General features: G+C 41.2%; 1 protein-coding gene across 7 annotated transcripts in view; it reads right to left on the bottom strand.

Annotated features, from left to right (window-relative positions):
- cert1 (ceramide transporter 1) overlaps window positions 1-19,852 on the bottom strand; it is a 94,908-nt gene that overhangs the window by 9,302 nt on the left and 65,754 nt on the right. For 4 of the 7 annotated variants that reach the window (XM_033018636.1, XM_033018637.1, XM_033018638.1 and 1 more), the window contains 5 exons: window positions 19,609-19,695; window positions 16,944-17,036; window positions 14,650-14,724; window positions 1,651-1,746; window positions 1,143-1,275 (listed from right to left, as the gene is read on the bottom strand). In XM_033018636.1, the coding sequence (XP_032874527.1) occupies window positions 1,143-1,275; window positions 1,651-1,746; window positions 14,650-14,724; window positions 16,944-17,036; window positions 19,609-19,695 (484 nt within the window). The remainder of the gene's footprint in view (window positions 1-1,142; window positions 1,276-1,650; window positions 1,747-14,649; window positions 14,725-16,943; window positions 17,037-19,608; window positions 19,696-19,852) is intronic. The other 3 variants (XM_033018639.1, XM_033018641.1, XM_033018640.1) reach the window with 1 other exon arrangement.

Genomic DNA, 19,852 nt, shown 5'->3' with positions numbered 1-19,852 from the left:
GACTAGAGAGAGTTTGAACGTTCTCCCCGTGACCTGTGTGGATTTTCTCCGGCTGCTCCGGTTTCCTCCCACATTCCAAAGATGTACAGATTTGTCAGTTAAGTGGCTTCAGTAAAATTGTAAGCTACCCTTAGTGTGCACGAAAGTGCTAGTGTACGGGGTGATCGCTGGTTTTCGCAAACTCGGTGGGCCGAAGGGCGTGCTTCCGTGCTGCATTTCTAAACTCTATAACATTCAAATAGTTTACTAAAATGATACACTGTACTGCATAATTTATGATTACCTGCTCCGTGGGGGGGGGGGGGGGGGGGGAGAGGGAGATGTGGTGAACAGTGAATTATTTTTGCCTTAACTAACATTCATTCCTGAACTAAAATCAATAGAGCTGATGAATCATCTCATTTGTGGCTTCCTGCCATATTTATCTGCAAAACATTCACCTTTTTCCCCAGTAATTCATTATTCACAAAAATATGCAAGACATTCATATAATGGCCTAAAACCAGAAAGGCCAGGACCATGTATCATATAGGATGGTAGAGATCTTGCTGGTGGAGAATTAAGCTAAAGTTCTAGCTTGTCCAACCTTTGTCTACAGCTCAGGAACCTTAAGTCCTGGCAACATCTTTATGAAACTTCGCTGCACTATTTCCAGTTTAATGACATCCTCCCTATAGTCTCTCCAACATTTTGTACAACTGTAACATAACATCCCCAATTCTATAAGCAATACCTTGACTAATGAATGCCAATGCACCAAAAGCCTCTTTAACACCATACCTCCCTATATTTTACAGGTACTTGCCTTTGTCTCCTAAGTTTTAAATACTTTGCATATCAAGTTGCTGAAAATAAGTATTTATTATATTACAATGAGGAAAACTAGGCATCTGTAATCCAAGTGAAAGGGTCAGGTACAATGAAGGATGGTGAAATTAGCAGTCCATGGATTGAAAAATAAGCGTAGAGCAAATTTGAAACAAGTAGCAAGTAAAGAAAGATTTCATTCAAAATTTAACATTTAAACATCCAACAATCCAAAATGAGTAGAATTTAATGGCGGAAATAGCTAACTGACATTTACAGATCTATTCCATAAAGCAATCTTAATTAACTTTGAAAATATTGCAAAATATTCTTACTTTCCCAGTCATTGCGAACATCAACATTCCAGAAATAATGACAGACTTCATGACCTGTAACACCTTTGACAGAATGAGTCGCTTTGAGAGGATCCAAGACAATCCCATTCTCTTCTACTTCTCTCCTGTACACCTGTGTTGTAATGTAGAAACATGCATGACTATATTAACCTTCGGCCACTGGATATCAATGGTAGCCATATTCACTAATAAGTGGAAACAAGGACCCAATGTGCTGGAGTAACTCAGCGGATCAGGCAGCATCCCTGGAGAACATGTTTCGGTGACGTTTCGGGTTGGGACCCTTCGTCAGGCGCGCCAGAGTTACTCCAGCACTTTGTGTCCTTTTCACAAATAAGCATTTGTTTCAATTGTACATCTGTTGGGAATAAAGGATGGATCTAGTCTTAGACAGATCTCAAAAACAGATGGAAAACAAAGCAGAAAATGTATTTCACTCTTTACAAAATTGAACTTTAAAGAGTACAATCTTGTAACTATTACTCACCTTCATTTCTCCCTCTTCCACCACCAATTGCCAGTTAGCATCGCCACCTACATCCTGCAGAGAGTACTGCATGTGATTCTGCACCATCTCTTCAACCTGTCGAAAAAAAGCCCATCTTTATAATGTGCAACAGCAAGCCATATTCTTGTAGCTTAATCAATAGAATTTCTGATGGAGGTCCTTGGTCATGGGAAATTTCAGAGAACACAAACATGCAGGTTGTCACAAGCTTGATTTTTATGCAGCATCAATTTCAGCTTCCCCATTTCTCTTTACCATTTTGAATTACAGAAATGGTCTCAAGTACAAACCATTTGCCCTAGCCCCTTTGTCTAGGACGCACTCTATATGTTAATAACTCATGGAGTAAATTACGACTGAATTCCTTTCCCATTAAGTTTAGAAATGCAATAAAAGTAAAACTAATTTAGATATTGATCTCTTCCATGATTACGAAAATATGTATCAAGTTACTCGATGTCTGTCAACTCTGCACAAGCCCAACTCTGCACATCTCACCACCACCATGCTCAATTGCAGCCCATCGTTTTCAAAACTTCCTCTCCTTTTAACAAATTCTGGTACATAGCATATCATCCAAATATTTATCTCCGTGCAGAACTGGTCAGTCATAATTCTAATCGCCCACCCATTAGACTGTAACCAAGTTTATACTCCTCTTCATCCCTCAAACTTCCCAACCACAAAATCATCAGCATACCACCCCTCTTCCCAAAACAGTCGCACAACACAGCACAGTTAAGGGCCTTTTGGCCCAAAGTATCTATGCCTCCCATGGCCTGGAAAGTAACTTTTCAAGCATTATTGATTAGTACAGGGGTTGTGGGGAGAAGGCAGGAGAACAGGGTTGAGAGGGAACGATAGATCAGCCATGACTGAATGGCAGAGTAGACTTGATGAGCTGAACAATCTAATTCTGCTACTAACTTATTAATTCTATTGCTGCCCACCATAGCAACTGACCAATATTGTTCTGCAGCTGAAGAGCAACATACTCAATATCCAGAACATTCTCAATCTACTTCTCATTGCAAACTTACAATTCATACCTCATGCATTCACTTAATATTTTTCTCTAGTTCCAATCCATAACATTTTATCTAGGTAGCAGTCGCTGCTCAAACCTCAATGTTCAGACTACTCCTGCCTAAATCATACCCAATAATCTTGAAGGTAGACACAAAATGCTGGAGTAACTCAGCAGATGAGGCAGCATCTCTGGAGAGAAGGAATGGGCGACGTGTCGGGTCGAGACCCTTCTTCAGATTGCCTTTTAGTATTTCTCCCACCCCCAACATATCCATTTATTCCCTGCGATCATATGAATAATTAACATCTTGTTTCACACCCAGACTATTATGGAAATGTAAATTCTATTTTTGCTAGTGTTCAGTCCCTCTCTAGTGGTAGAAAGTGTTCACTATAAATCCAAGTCAAATGAAATGGTCTTCAATTCATAGCATTTGCCGAGCGATTACTGAGACTTCAACAGAATTGTACTTTCTTCTGCCTGGCTGATAAATTCATTGAAGAAAGTTTTCCAGGGCTAAAAGCAATTCGAGGAAGGGGACTGTTACACTGGTGGAATTCTATTCTGGTATTTCAGAAATCATATTTCTAAATTACAGAACAGATTTGAAAGTAGAAGAAAAATTGCAATTGTCAATGTTGTTTTGTGAATTGTGAATCAAACATGACAAGTGATTGGTATTGCATTTGCAATATAACATATCATGCCTTCAAATTTATTTTGAGGAACATTAGTTACCTCCTGGGTAACATGTTGATATATGCAACATATGCCATTTATTTATTTGTCCCAAATGTAAATATACATGGTATTTTTATCCAAGAGTACTGAAGACAATCAACAGTGTCAAACTGTCAAATGAACAAGAACTCAAGATTAATAATACAATTGAATGGGCTTTGGAATTTACAAAGTAAACCAAATAGCTAAAATACATACACCTAGGGAAACATTAAGGAGTTGGAGACTTTAAAAATAGACATTCATGCAGAGTGGCATGTTAGCAGAAGTTTTTCAATGAGAGGTGCTCTGTTACAGAAAGTCTGAGCTGTTCTTCTTTGTCAGATAACATAATGAAACTTATTCTTGACTGGTGCTTTAAAAAAAAGAATGAATGCCACAACCAGGAAAAAACAAAAATCACTCCTCTATTGCTTATTCTGAAGGCACTGCACTTTAAACTCGCACCAGATGTGAAAGGTAACATCCCGTAAATTGATATTTGGTTCAAGTGAATCTATCATATCTTAAACTAATTTGAGTTTATTTGGAATGACTGACAGTCGTTTAGACGGGAAGATTAACAAAAGACAAGGATAGAAGATAACCAAAGATTTCAAAGTTAGATATACCAGTTTAAAAAATATTCTCCCAACACATTTCTTATCAGGAAGCTGCAACATTGCTGCCAAAAGTAGCAACGAGGGTGATGGGCGAGAAGAGAAAGACAATGATGAATTGTCTCCATGCAGTTGTGTTATAAATGAAGGATAAGGTTAAAACTTGGATGTAGAATTTCCAAGCTAGTTTGATTATCCTATTCTGAGATGCACCGAGACAGTGAAAAAGGAAGAATTGAGCAACTGTCAGAAAGCTGTTTCTTTAGCAAATGTATTATCGATAATGTCAAAAACAAAGGACTGCTCATTTGCAGATATTACTGAGTATTATACATCCAGTTCAAAATGTAAAATCAGAAAAGATATTCAAAATAAAGCTGAATGTTTCATGGCTGTTCAATAGCATATGGCATGTGAAAATTAGTTTCATTAACACAAGTTATTCAACTTCCCAACTGCTTAAACAATCAGGAAATTTGAAAGTTAGATGATACTGGTTTGAAGCACGTTGAACCTGGACATCTTTAAAGTACTTAACCGTAGCTGACGAGAAAGTTCAACTTATTTAGCTTAGTTTAGAGATAGTGTGGAAACAGGCTCTTCGGCTCATTGAGCGACCCCCACACATTAACACTACCCTACACACATTAGGGACCATTTTTACATTGATACCAAGCCAATTAACCTACAAACCTGCACGTCTTTGGAGTGTGGGAGGAAACCGGAGAAAGATCTTGCAGGTCACGGGGATAATGTACAAACTCCGTACAGACAAGCACCTGTAGCCAGGATGCTTCTCTGGCGTTGTAAGACAGCAACTCTACCACTGCGCGATACCGACACGTATAAAATACAACAAAAAATACTGGAAACACTTGGGTCAGGCATCATTTTGGCTATCCTACAGAGTTTGCCATTCGGCATCAGACACAGAATATACTACATTAATAAAAATACAAGTAGACTTGTTATCTACTTACAGCATGAACAAGTTTTCAGGCAGGAGTGCATCAAGTGTGATAGAGAAAGCATATAGTTAAATTTATTAATTGATACTTGTCTACAGTCCTTAGGGACATTCGAAAAGAAGTAAGATGAGTGGTGTAAATGTATGAACTGTAGGGCAATGTTATTGGTGACAATGACTTGCTTAGCTCTAAGTGGTTCAATTTTCTTTAGAGCAAACTGCTCCATGAGACAGAGGAAAGAACACGATGGTCAACATATTTTAGATTGAAGTTTAGCAACGGTGTTTTTGCAGGCATCTTAACATAGCACAACATACTCAAGCACTTTACAGCACCATTATCAAATAAATGTTGACACTGAGGTACGTAGACTGATACTGGGACAAATGGCCAAAAGCACTGTTGAATGAAATCGATTTTACAGCCCAAAAGTACAGAGATTAAGGAGGAAAGAGAGGTATGGACATTCAGGTGGAAATTCCTGAGATTAAAGTCTCAGATGTGGAGGGAAGGTATCCAATGATTTGCGCAGCGCCATCACCTTGGAGAGATCCCAGGCAAAATGACAGCAATGATGGATGGTGGGGGATACAGGGGCTCAAATAGACTTTAAAAGATTTGAGAACTTTAAAATTGATATGCTGCTCAACCGGGGAACTAATGGAGTAAAGATAGTAGGATAGCTTTGAATATCAATACATTTAGAGGAGAGTTGTGAGTGTGTGGAATTCTCTGCCTCAGCGGGCGGTGGAGGCCGGTTCTCTGGATGCTTTCAAGAGAGAGCCCTGTCCCACTTAGGAAACCTGAACGGAAACCTCTGGAGACTTTGTGCCCCACCCAAGGTTTCCGTGCGGTTCCCGGAGGTTTTTGTCAGTCTCCCTACCTGCTTCCACTACCTGTAACCTCCGGCAACCACCTGCAACCTCCGGGAACCGCACGGAAACCTTGGGTGGGGCGCAAAGTCTCCAGAGGTTTACGTTCAGGTTTCCTAAGTGGGACAGGGGCATTAGATAGAGCTCTTAAAGATAGCGGAGTCAGGGGATATGGGGAGAAGGCAGGAACGGGATACTGATTGTGGATGATCACATTGAATAGCGGTGCTAGCTCAAAGGGCCAAATGGCCTACTCCTGCACCTATTGTCTATAGAGGATGGAGAACTAAATGCAGAATATCTGTAGTCAATGTTTGAGCTTCTAGAATTTTCTTTTAATAGTTAATTAACTAGCAAAATTAGTAAGCATTTTCCCCATAGCAATTGAGATTCCACTGAAATAAGAGTATAGATGTTCTTCTATAAAAGTATATAAATAATATTTGTCATCCTTGACTTTGAGCAAATGCTTAAGAAGAATCGATAGATAAAGCTAATTTATAAATGGTCAATACTGATGACTCCTGAAAAACTGAGCTTAATTTGCTAAATTGCTAAATTGCTAATGGATGCAATAACTTATTTAGACAATCGTTCCAAACCCCAAGGCACAATTTAAATGATTATCTTCATACACTTCACCCACATTCTATTCAATAACCTCTTATTTCTTTTTTTCTCTCTCCAGGAAAAGTGCAAGCGATTAAATCTGCAGTGTCTGAAACAGATGGTTCTTTGAGGATATACTATAACTTAAGTCTACAGGTTAGCTTCAGCAACTAAGAGGAGCAGCAGCATTTAAACAGCGGCCGTTAGTGTCCGGGAGTGACAACTCCTCGTGGTGTATAAAAGGAAGGCAGGGCAGCGGGGTGACCATTTGGCTTGAGGCTGAGCAGAGGGTTGCGGCAAGATAAAACACGGTCTTCATTTTTGTTACTCTTCTCTGGTCTACTGCAGTAGGGATGGCAGTTATAGCACTGGTATGCTCCTCCTGCAGAATGTGGGAAGTCAGGGGAACAATGTTCCCGAGGGCACCTGTGGGAAGTGCACCCATTTGCAATTCCGGATTGACCACATGAAGGAACTAGAGAAGCAGCTGGATGATCTCAGGATCGCCGGGGAGACTAAGGGCTTCAGAGGCAGGAGTTACTGTGAGGTGGTCACATCTAAGGTACAGGCAGAAAGTAGACTGGTGACTGCCAGGAAAGGGAGCACACAGAAAGTGTAGGTATTCCCTTCGAAAAATACTCTTTTGGATACTGATGATGTGGGCTGACTGTTCAGAGGAGCATAGTAGCAGCAGTCAGATCTGCGGCTCAAAGCTTGCCTCTAAAGCACAGCAGGGAAGGGTGACATTAGACAGGGCTATTGTGATAGGAGATTCATTAGTTTGGGGGCAAACAAAAAATTCCAGGGCAGCATAAGGGACTCCAAAATAATGTTGCCTCTCTGGTGCCAGGGTCCAGGATGTCTCCAAGCGGATGCAGAACATTCATTCTCAAGTGGGATGCTGGGCAACCAGAGGTCATTGTGCACATTGGAACAGATGACAAAGTGAAGAAAAGGGCTGATGCCGTGCAGAGTGAATATAGGGAGTTTGGACAAGAGTTTAAAAAACAGGATCTCAAGTGTATTACATCTGGTGCCACATGCCAGTGAGGCTAGGAATAGGAAAGTAGGACAGTTGGACGAGTGGCTGAGAAATTGGCACAGGGTGCAGGGATTCTGACCTTGGGACTATTGGGAACTGTTCTAGGGCAGAAGGATGGCTTGATTGGAAAGGAATCAATTTCCTGGCAGGCAGGTTTGCTAGTGCTTCTGGAGAGGGCTTAAACTAGATTGGCAGGTGGACCGTATCCAATACAATAATGAGGTGGGTAAAAGGCTGGAAGTTGGTACAGAAGTGGACAGGTGTCTTCCTCTGTGGATGTTATTGCCATTACAGAAACCTTGTTAAGGGAGAGACAGCTTACCGTTTCAGGATACAGTTACAACAGGCGAGATAAAGGTGGAAAAAGGGGGGGGAGGAGGTGAAGTTGCATTATTGATTAAAGATATGAGAGTTGCAGATGCAGCTTAGTTCATCACATAGACCAGACTTCCTATCATTGACTCCATCTACGCTTCACAGGAGCCAACATAATCAAAAACTTTTCCCACCCTAGTCATTCCTCAGTCTCCCCGATTCTATCTGGCAGAAGAAGCAGAAGTTGAAAGCGTGCACCACCAGATTCAGGAACAGATTCTTCCCCTCTTATCAGGCTTCATAATGGGCCTGTCCCACAGGCGATTTTTTTGGGCGACTACCACAAAATTTTCAACATGTTGAAAACATTTTGGCGACTGTGGCGACAATTTTTTCTGTCGTAGGTTGATGTAGATGTTGTCGTAGGTGCTGTCGTAGATTGTCGCCAGGTGTCATAGGTGAATTCCATTAAAACTAGTCCCTGGCAGTCGCCTAAAGAGTCGCCCAAGTGGGACAGGCCCTTAACAGTCCTTCCATAAGCGAGGGTACTGTCCTGATTCATCTCTAACCCATTGCAGATATTGAAGTTTGTCTACGGAACTGATGCGCTACAATGGCGAGAACTACATTATGCAACCTGCATCTTCCCCTTTGCTCCATGTATTGTACCCGAGGTTGACTTGATTGTATTTACATACGGTATATCTGATCTGTTTGGATGCCATGCAAAACAAAGGTACTCACCGTACCTCAGTTCACGTGACAATGATAAACCTAAGCCTAAAGGAGAACATCACGGCAATAGTTTAAAAGGACATCAATGAAGGATCACCCAATGAGGCTATATGGGTGGAGGCGAGAAATAAAGGGGATTATCACCTTGTTGGTATTGTACAAAAGACTCCCAAAAAGTCAATGGGAACGAGAGGCTCAAATATACCAGGCCGCTGCAAGACTGTAAGGGTTGTCATAGTAGGAGAGTTGATCAGGAAAAAGGTGGCAGGGGGGAGCTTGCATCCCTGGAGGAGTGTAGGGATTGAGGCGCATACTCGAGTTGGAAATCAAGGGGGAAAGAGGGGGGCAGGAGATAGCTCTGATAGATAAGATTAAGGAGAATCCAAGAGATTACGTGCATAAAGGAATAAAGTTAATTAAAGAGGAAATATGGAGCTTCAGAGACCAAAGTGGTCATCTATGTGTGGAGCTGCAGGAGATGGGTAATGTCTTCAATGCATATTTCTCCAGTCTTTACAACAGAGAAAGGCATGAAGACCAGGGAACTTGGGAAAGTTAATGACATTTTCTTAAGGACAGTCAGTCCGTATTACAGTTGAGGTGGTGCTGGATGACCCAACCGATGAAAGTGCATAAATCTCCTGAGACTGATCTGATATATCCGAAGATACTGTAGGAAGCTAGAGAAAAAACTGCAGGGAGGCTAATGTGTCCCCATTCAAAAAAAAAGCTGCAAAGAAAAACCTGGGACCCATACATTTGTAAGCCTAACATTGTGGTAGAAAAGTTACTGAATGACTAGTGGGGTACCGCAAGGCTCGGTGCTGGGACCGCAGCTATTCACAATATACATCTATGATTTGGATGATGGGATTCAAAGTAACTTTCGCAAATTTGCAGATGACACAAAGCTGGGTGGCAGTGTGAACTGTGAGGAGGATGCTAGGAGAATGCAGAGTGACTTGGACAGGTTGGGGGAGTGGGCAGATGCATGGCAGATGAAGTTTAATGCGGATAAATGTGAGGTAATCAACTTTGGTAGCAAAAACAGGAAGGCAGATTACTATCTAAATGGCGTCAAGTTGGGAAAAGGTGAAGTACAACAGATCTGGGAGTCCTTGTACATCAGTCTATGAAAGTAAGCATGCAGGTACAGCAGGCAGTGAAGAAAGCGAATGGCATGTTGGCCTTGATAACATGAGGAATCGAATATAGGAGCAAAGAGGTCCTTCCACAGTTGTACTGGGCCCTAGTGAGACCACACCTGGAGTATTGTGTGCAGTTTTCGTCCCCTAATTTGAGGAAGGACATTCGTGCTATTGAGGGAGTGCAGCGTAGGTTTACAAGGTTAATTCCCAAGATATCGGGACTGTCATATGCTGAGAGAATGGAGCAGCTGGGCTTGTACACTCTGGAGTTTAGAAGGATGAGAGGGTATCTCATTGAAACATATAAGATTCTTACGGGTTTGGACACGCTAGAGGCAGGAAACATGCTCCCGATGTTGGGAGAGTCCAGAACCAGGGGCCACAGTTTATGAATAAGGAGTAAGCCATTTAGAACGGAGACGAGGAAACACTTTTTAAATCGCAGAGTTGTGAGTCTGTGGAATTCTCTGCCTCAGAGGGCGGTGGAAGCAGGTTCTCTGGATACTTTCAAGAGCTAGACAGGACTCTTAAAGATAGCGGAGTCAGGGGATATGGGGAGAAGGCAGGAACGGGGTACTGATTGTGGATGATCAGCCATGATCACATTGAATGGTGGTGCTGGCTCGAAGGGCCAAATGGCCCACTCCTGCGCCTATTGTCTATTAGTAAATTTGCAGATAACACAAAAATTGGTGGGATCATAGACAGTGAAGAACCAGACAGTGAAGAATTACGGTGGGATCTTGGTCAGCTGGGAAAATGAGTGGAGTAATGGCAAATGGAGTAAAATCCAAGGAAGAGGCATATACATTGGCCAGAGGAAGCAGCAAACTCGACTGGGAGAAATTTAGAATGCATCAGAGGATGACAAAGTGGTTAATTAAGAGGGGGGGAAAAAGCATGAAAGAAAGCTTGCGGGGAATATAAAAATTGACTGTAAAAGCTTCTTTAGATATGTGAAGAAGAAATGGTTAGTGAAGACAAATGTAGGTCCCTTCCAGTCAGAACCAGGTGAATTTATAATGGGGAAATAAGGAAATGGCAGACCAGTTAAATGAGTACTTTAGTTCTGTCTTCACTAAGGGCGACACAAACAATTTCCCAGAAATACTAGGGGACAGAGGATCTAGTGGGAGGGAGGAACTGAAGGGAATCCACATTAGTCAGGAAATTATGTTAGATAATGTTGGGACTGAAGGCAGATAAATCCCCAGGGCCCGATGGTCTGCATCCCAGAGTATTTGTGGATGTGGCCCTAGAAATCGTGGATGCCTTGGTGATCATTTTCCAATGTTCTCTCGATTCTGGATCAATACCTGTGGACCGGAGGGTAGCCAATGTAATCCCACTTTTTAAAGAAAGGAGGGAGAGAGAAAACAGGGAATTATAGACCAGTTAGCCTTACATCGGTAGTGGGGAAGATGCTCGAGTCGATTATTAAAGATGTAATAGCAGCGAATTTGGAAAGCAGTGACAGGATCGGTCAAAGTCATCTTGGATTTATGAAGGGAGAATTATACTCAACTAATCTTCTGGAATTTTTTGAGGATGTAACAAGTAGAATGCATAAAGGAGAGCCAGTAGATGTGGTGTATCTGGACTTTCAAAAAGCATTGTGTGGGACCTTTCAAGGTCCCAAACAAGAGATTAGTGTAAGAGAACATGGTATAGGGGGAACGATATTGACATGCAGAGAGAACTGGTTGGCAGACAGGAAGCAAAGAGCAGGAATTAACGGGTCCATTTCAGAATGGCAGGCAGTGACTAGTAGGGTGCCGCAAGGCTCGGTGCCCCAGTTATTTACAATATATATTAATGGTTTAGATGAGGGAGTTAAATGTGACATCTCCATGTTTGCGGATGACACAAAGCTGGGTGGCAGTGTGACCTGCGAGGACAATGCTATGAGGCTGCAGGGTGACTTGGATAGGTTGGGTGAGTGGGCAGATGAATGGCAGATACGGTATAGGGTGGATAAATGTGAGGTTATCCACTTTGGTGGCAAGAACAGGAAGGCAGATTATTATCTGAATGGTGTCAGATTAGGAAAAGGGGAGGTGCAACAAGACCTGGGTGTCCTTGTACATCAGTCACTGAAAATAAGCATGCAGGTACAGCAGGCAGAGAAGAAAGCTAATGGCATGTTGGCCTTCATTGCGAAAGGATTAGAAGCAAAGAGGTCCTACTGCATTTGTACAGGAACTGGTGAGAATGCACCTGGAATATTCTGTACAGGTTTGGTCTCCTAATTTGAGGAAGGACATTCTTGCTATTGAGGGAGTGCAGCGTAGGCTCACCAGGTTAATTCCCGGTTTGGCGGGACTGACATATGATGAAAGAATGGGTCAACTGGGCTTGTATTCACTGGAATTTACAAGGATGAGAGGATATCTTATAGAAACATATAAAATTCTTAAGGGATTAGACGGGCTTGATGCAGGAAAAATGTTCCCATGCTGGTGGAGTTCAGAACCAGGGGTCACAGTTTAAGAATAAGGGGTAGGCCATTTAGGACTGGGATGAGGAGAACCTTTTCACCCAGAGTTGTGAATCTGTGGAATCCTCTGCCACAGAAGGCAGCGGAGGCCAATTCACTGGATGTTTTCAAAAGAGTTAGGATTAGCTCTCAGGGCAAACAAAATCAAGGGATATGGGGAAAAAAAAGCAGGAACAGGATACTGATTTTGGATGATCAGCCATGATCATATTGAATGGCAGAGCTGGCTCGAAGGGCCGAATGGCCTACTCCTGCGCCTATTTTCTATGTTTCTAATTCAGATAACTGCATGATAGTGCATTGTGAGGACAAGTGATAAGGGAAGTGAAATAAGGCAGTCTATTCACAGTGAATGACAGGGCCCTGGGAAGTGTTATGGAACAGAGAGATCTGCGAGTGCAGGTACAAAGTTTCCAGAATGTAGCGTCACAGCTAGATAGGGTCATGAAGGTGGCTTTTGGGTGTGCTGGCCATCATCTGCATGGGCAATGAGCATAGAGGTTATGTTGCAGTTGTACAAGATATTTGTGAGGCTGTACTTAGAATATGATGTTCAGTTTTGGTCACTCTGCTCTTAGAAAGATGACATTAAACTGGAAAGCGTGTAGAGAAGATTTACAAGATGTTGCCAGGACTCGAGAAACTGAGCTATAAGGAGAGGTTGGGCAAGCTAGACATTACTCCTTGGAGTGCAGGATGCTGAGGAGCGATTGTATAGAGTGTACAAAAAGAGAGGGGAACAGATAGGAAAATCTCTGTGCATTCACCCTATCCTGGGACAGACAAGAGCAGGACGGCATAGAGTAAGATGAGAGAGAAAAGATTTAATAAAAAACCGAGGGGCAACTTTGTTTACACATGACACAAAGCTGATACATGAAAGGAGCTGCTAGATTAAGTAGTTGATACGGAAAAAACATAAAAGATTTGGACAGGTACATGGATTGGAAACATTGAGGTAGAAAAATGGGGCCATCTTAAGTGGGACATCCGAGTCAGCATCTTCTGCCCGTTTCTGTACTGTATGACACTCTGACTGAATTTTTCTTAATAGAATGTAGAACACAGCAGGGTAACCTTATAAATCATTGGCAAGGTGTCAAGTTGAATATGATGTTTTTACTTTTACCCTAATATAAAGTAAGTACAATTATACGAGCCAAGTAGGATATTCGCAATGTTCCTAGCCATTCAATGATATCTCTGGTAGTGTAAACTATCACATTGCTATCCTCCAAAAGAACAAAATTCAACCCGCATACCACTCTGCACGATGACTAAACTGGCCAAGTTTTAACAGTTATTTGTTTTGGATGCGAACATCATTGGCACTATCCACATTTATTGCCCATTCCTAATTGGCCCTGAACTGAGGAGGCAGTTAAAAAGTCAACTAACCAGTCATTTATTGGGCAGAGTTAAGGATGGCACATTACCTTCCCTGAAGGATGAGAGAGAACCAGACAAGTTTTTAATAATAATCTCATGTTAAGGTTACCAAGACCAATGCGACTATATTTTTAAAATACGAATTCTGCATTTATTTACTCAAATTTAAAATGTCCTAACTACCTTGATGGGATATAAACACCACGTCCAGAGTTAGACAAGATTATTATTAGTTGGGACATGAAAAGAAGTGGGATCAAGGGGTGAAGAGGATTGGTGAAGGAAATGCGAGGCTTCAACACTATTTCAGTATTACAAGATGTATCTGTTAATGAAGGTAGAAAAATACAATGTGGCCTGTCTCAGCATTAGACAAGTAATTCTAAACCAATGACAATCAGATAACAAAGGCAACACAATTAAAATAAAAACATTACAACCAACTGAATCTTCCTGTCCCACATACAGTTGAAGGAAATTACCAACTGCACAAAAATGTTAAACATGTTAGAGGAACCAACTGTAGTTATTAAACGTTCAACATTAAAATTCAGATCAGCAAGTCATGCATAAATGAGGATAAACCATCTGAACATGTACATTAGTCAAGGCAGGTTTAAGGTGAGGCATGCTGTTATGTGTTATTATAGCAGTGATGCTTGGATTAACCTATTCCACAGGAGAGAAAATTTAACAGTGCACAATTATGACATTTCATTTTGTTCTATAACTTGAGATAATTAACCTCAGTTAATAAATTGCTTTTTAATTGTACAAAATTTGACAAGCCGTTATATTTTATTTACTGGGATTATTAAAAGGAAAAATTCACTACAAAAGTTGCAATTTCTAATATTTCAGCAATTTTTCCACAAAAAAAATCTATATTTTAGTGGATATATTAATTTAGCTAAGGGAATAAGTTATGATCAACAAACATCACCATTGACCACTTAAGAGTGGATGGAAACCCAGGTGAAGTAGTTAAGAGAATTGAACTGCAGAGGAGGACCACTCTGAGTTCGTACAGTACCTGGGTGCTGAATCTGTGATCATCTGAGGCACTGACTAGATCAATGGAAGACATGGAGGAAGAGCGACTAAAGGGCTACCACAGAGACAGATAAAGAAAAACCCAGTTCAGAACAGAGGCACAATAAGGCAGTCAAACATTAACCTTCACCACAAAAAGAATGTGCATTAAAGTTGCCAATAAGCTTTGAAGAAATGAGTACAGCCACAATGACGTCATGCAACTAAACAGTGTATTCCATTGCGTGGAGCCTGAAGAAAATATAACAATCGGGTGCATGTTTATGATCATTTTGTTTTGCAGTCCCATTACTGCCTGGATTCTCAAAAGTTGTGATGTGAATAAAAACTATGGTATTCAAGTTATCACACAATAGTGTCTTTGAAGGTAATTCTTGATTATTGAAATATAGACCAATTAAAATAATCTGGTAAATCCACCAAAAAAATGTACATATATTCTAGAATTTGATTATTTGTTACAGTCAATACATCAGATAAATGGAGTAGAAAAACCAAGATGTGTATCAAGAGAGAAATATGGTAAATGCACACAGTCTTTTACCCAGAGCATGGGGAATTGAGAACCATAGGACATAGGTTTAAGGTAAGGGGGGAGATTTAATAGGAACCTGAGGTTCCTGAGGTACCATAATAGGTATATGGAACGAACTGCCAGATGAGGTAGCCGAGGCAAATACTATCACAACATTTAAAACATTTGCACAGGATAAGATAGGTTTAGATAGATAAGGGCCAATTGCAGGCAGGTGGGACTAGTGTAGGTGGGGTATGTTGGTTGTTGTGGGCCAGTTGGGACAAAGGGCCCGTTTCAATGCTGTATGGCTCTATGCCTGACTCAATAACATCCCATTATTTACAAACTAAATAGCTAGCTGCAAAATTAAACTTCATTTAGATATGGTGGTGGCCCAGTCACTTCATTTGCAGCAGAGCTCAATGTGTGCCAATGTGTGCCAAATCTTATTCCAATTCAAATGGATTTCACCTTTAGTAAAAATGGCTCATGAAATCAGATCACAGGTAAATCCAGTTAATTAATGTCCTGGTGGCCATTATGAACTCTAGACAGCAACTCGGCAGTTGACAATTTTTAGTTCTTATTTTACGATATCCATTGAACAAAAAATATTTAATGATTAGAATGAATGCCTAATTTACATTTATTGGAATGAACGCCTTATATACATTGTGTTGGAAGAAAATGCAGATGCTGGTTTACACCAAAGATAGACACAAACTGCTGGAGTGACTCAGTGGGTCAGGCAGCATCTCTGGAGAGGAGTGGGTGGCGAATGGGAAACGTCACCCATTCCATCTCACCGGAGATGCTGCCTGTCATGCTGAGTTACTCCAGCATTTTGTGCCTTATTTACATTTATTAGAATAAATGCTTTATTTGCATTTATTTGAATGAATGCCTCATTTACATTTGTTTGAATGAATGCCTCATTTACATTTGCTCCAAGCTCGTGAAATTTTGATATCATCAATACCACTGGGGGGGGGGGGGGTAATAAAATTGCATTTCAGGGTTTTTCCGTCACATCTTGCTTTTTCTATGGACACCAAATTTGTCTGTGCCTCTTTTCCCCCGTCCCATGTTGAGATTTCTGACTCGAGCGGAACCCTTGCTGTACGTGTGACCAAACTACCGCAAGCATTGCTTGAGTAACACAGGACAAATCGATATCCAACTATGGAGAACAGACCCTCAACATTACATTCTCGTGGAAACTACCAATTTGAGCCTTCAACAAAAAGTTTTAGACAATGAAATACTTTTTAAATGATAATAATTTGTAGAACAGAATCACATCATCATTGTAAGAATCGCATACTTACAAAAATTCTTAAGGGGTTGGACAGGCTAGATGCAGGAAGATTGTTCCTGATGTTGGGGAAGTCCAGAACAAGGGGTCACAGTTTAAGGATAAGGGGGGAATCTTTTAGGACCGAGATGAGAAAAAATAAATTTCACACAGAGTCTCTGGAATTCTCTGCCACAGAATGTAGTTGAGGCCAGTTCATTGGCTATATTTAAGAGGGAGTTAGATGTGGCCCTTGTGGCTAAAGGGATCAGGGGGTATGGAGAGAAGGCAGGTACAGGATACTGTGTTGGATGATCTGCCATGATCATATTGAATGGCGGTGCTGGCCCGAAGGGCCGAATGGCCTACTCCTGCACCTATTTTCTATGTTTCTATCATGGTGGCATGAGGATAGACTCTCCGGATTCCTGTTTAATAATTAGAAAAAATAAACCCAACATACCTGTTTGGCAAATCTGTGGGTTCCAACTGTGGAGAAGGAGTCACCGAAAGGCACAGCAGCTGACCAATGAATTCTTGACTTCTCTGTATGGGACTAAAAATTAAAATGATTACAGTACCCAGTTAAAACTGATTAATGCATATGACCGATTCTGTCCCCGAACACCAGATCTTAAGAAACTGAAAATCAATTGCTCTCTGTCTGTTCCGCACTATTTAATATTATGAATATTATGCTTGATCCTCCACTACTGCTTTCTTACAGTAATCTCATATCCCTCAATTCCTTCAACATTTAAAGATCTATTGATCCCCTTCTTGACTACAATTAGTGACCGAGCCTTCATAGATCTGCTGAGTAGAAAATTCCAAAGATTCACAACTCTTTCGATAAAGACATTTCTTCTCAGCTGTCCTGAATGGCAACACTTTATTTTAAGTGTATGTATAGTTCCAGTCACTCCTGCAAGGATGACATCCTGCAAGGCATCTCCCCTGTCAAATCCCAAAAGTTTTTTCCCCCAATTAGATCATCTCTCATTCTTCTAGTGCCTAGTTTGTTTCATCTTTCCTCTTATAAGCCTACCATTCTTGGTGTCATCATGTTAAATGTTGCTGTACTTCCACTATCAAAAATACATTTTACTCCTTTGACATAATATCCCAGATGCACACATCACGGCTCTGTTTATCACATTCTTGCCAGTTAAATAACCTCTCTGCATCTTCCACACTGCACACACTGTGAATCATTAGCAAACCTATTTTATATTATATCTGATCCCATCGTACTTTGGGACGACAGATGGCACAATGGGCTAAGTGTTCGGCTGGCAACCGGAAGGTAGCCGGTTCGAATCCCGCTTGGAGTGCATACTGTCGTTGTGTCCTTGGGCAAGACACTTCACCCACCTTTGCCTGTGTGTGAATGTGTGCGAGTGATTGGTGGTGGTCGGAGGGGCCGTAGGCGCAGATTGGCAGCCACGCTTCCGTCAGTCTGCCCCAGGGCAGCTGTGGCTACAGAAGTAGCTTACCACCACCGAGTGTGACTGAGGAGTGAATGAATAATGCGATGTAAAGCGCCTTGAGTATTAGAAAGGCGCTATATAAATCCCATCCATTATTATTATTATTATCGTTCAATTGATTATAGATTGTGAACAGCTAAAGTCTCATCAACTGGTAGACAGATGAAACCTTTGTACAATATTGCAGATTCTTGTACCTATGAATAAAGGCAACTATACTCTAGTGCTCAAAAATACGTTTGCATGAAAGGGGCAGCATATTGTCCGCCTTCCTAATTACTCCGAACTTCCATGTTAATGTTCAGTGGTTTGTGTACAAGGACATACAATTCCTTGGACATGATATTTAAATCTCTCACCACTTAAAAGCTCCCCTTTTCCCCATAAAAGAGCAAAGCTTCCTTTTTCCATTTGCCACTTCTTTAACTAATACATAGACTGTCAACATGCCCAAAGCCTCTTGGTATCCGCCAAGTAGCACACTGCCATCTAGCTACGAATCATCAACCTTGGATATATAACATCTGATTCTCTCATCCAACTGATTGGTAGAGAGATTGTGAACAGCTTGGCATAGCCTTCCAACCCACAAATTAATGGCAAAATAACCCCCCTCCCCCCCAAATGTTCTGCACACTAATTTTGTGAATGATCTCCAAAGCTGTCTTATTGAAGTGAAAACACACATTCACTGGTTTCCACTTATTTCTGCATGACACTAAAATGGATGGAATTGCAGATAGTGAAGATGGTCATCAAAATATGCAGCAGGATCATGATCAGTTGGGTAAGTGGACCGAGGAATGATTAACGGAGTTTAATGCAGATAAGTGTGAGGTGTTGCATTTGGGAAGTCAATTCAGGGCAGGTGCTTCACAGTGAATGGCAGGGCCCTGGGGAGTGTTGTAGAACAGAGGGATCTAGGAGTGCAGGTACATAGCTCTCCGAAGGTGGCGTCATAGGTAGATAGGGTTTCGTACATTGGCCTTCATCGGTCAAGCAATTGAGTATTAAGAGTTGGGATGTTATATTACAGTTGTACAAAATGTGGGTAAGGCAGTTATTGGAGTATTGTGTTCAATTTTGGCATTGTACTATAGCAAGGATGTTGTTAAGCTGGAACGAGTGTTGAGAAGATTTATAAGGATGTTGCCAGGACTTGAGTGCTTGAGCTACAAGGAGAGGTTGGACAGGCTAGGACTTTATTCCTTAGAGTGCAGGAGCTGCGAGATGATCTTATAGAGTAGCATAAAAGGATGGGAATAGATAGGGTGAATACGCAGAGTCTTTCACCCAGAATAGAGAAAATCAAGGACATAAGCACAAAGGTGAGGGGGGGGAAGATTTAATAGGAACCTGAGGGCCAGTCTTTTCACACAGTGTGCTGGGTATATGGAACGATCTGTCAGAGGAGATAAGTGAGGCAGGCACTATAGCAACATTTAAGAGACAATTTGACAGGTACATGGATAGGAAAGGTTTAGAGGGATTATGGTCTAAACGTGGGCAGGTGAGACTAGCATAGGTAGGACATCTTAGTCGGCATGGGCCAAAGGATCGGTTTCTATGTTGTATGACTATATGCATGTTACAACTTCAGAACTTTCTATTTATTTACAACTACAACAAAGAAAATACCTGTTCTTCAATTTTATCTTGTCTGTCAAGAGCAGCTTCAACAGCATCAAAGAATTCCTCTTCATTTATCAAACTGTTTGGACCTTCCTAAGGATTGTAGAAAACATTACAATCTCTATAATGACTTAAAATGGCATCACAGCCCCACACAGAAGAAATGTTTCAAAACATGTCACATGTATTGACACAAAATCTGGCCATGATAGTAAAGCAATTTGCAATCACCGGATAAGGTCCCACATAG

This window comes from Amblyraja radiata, chromosome 3, assembly GCF_010909765.2.
Source record: "Amblyraja radiata isolate CabotCenter1 chromosome 3, sAmbRad1.1.pri, whole genome shotgun sequence".
In the NCBI taxonomy this organism is placed as follows: Eukaryota; Metazoa; Chordata; class Chondrichthyes; order Rajiformes; family Rajidae; genus Amblyraja; species Amblyraja radiata.
The sequence above is the reverse complement of the archived record's forward strand: the minus strand, read 5'-3'. Positions and strand labels throughout refer to the sequence as shown.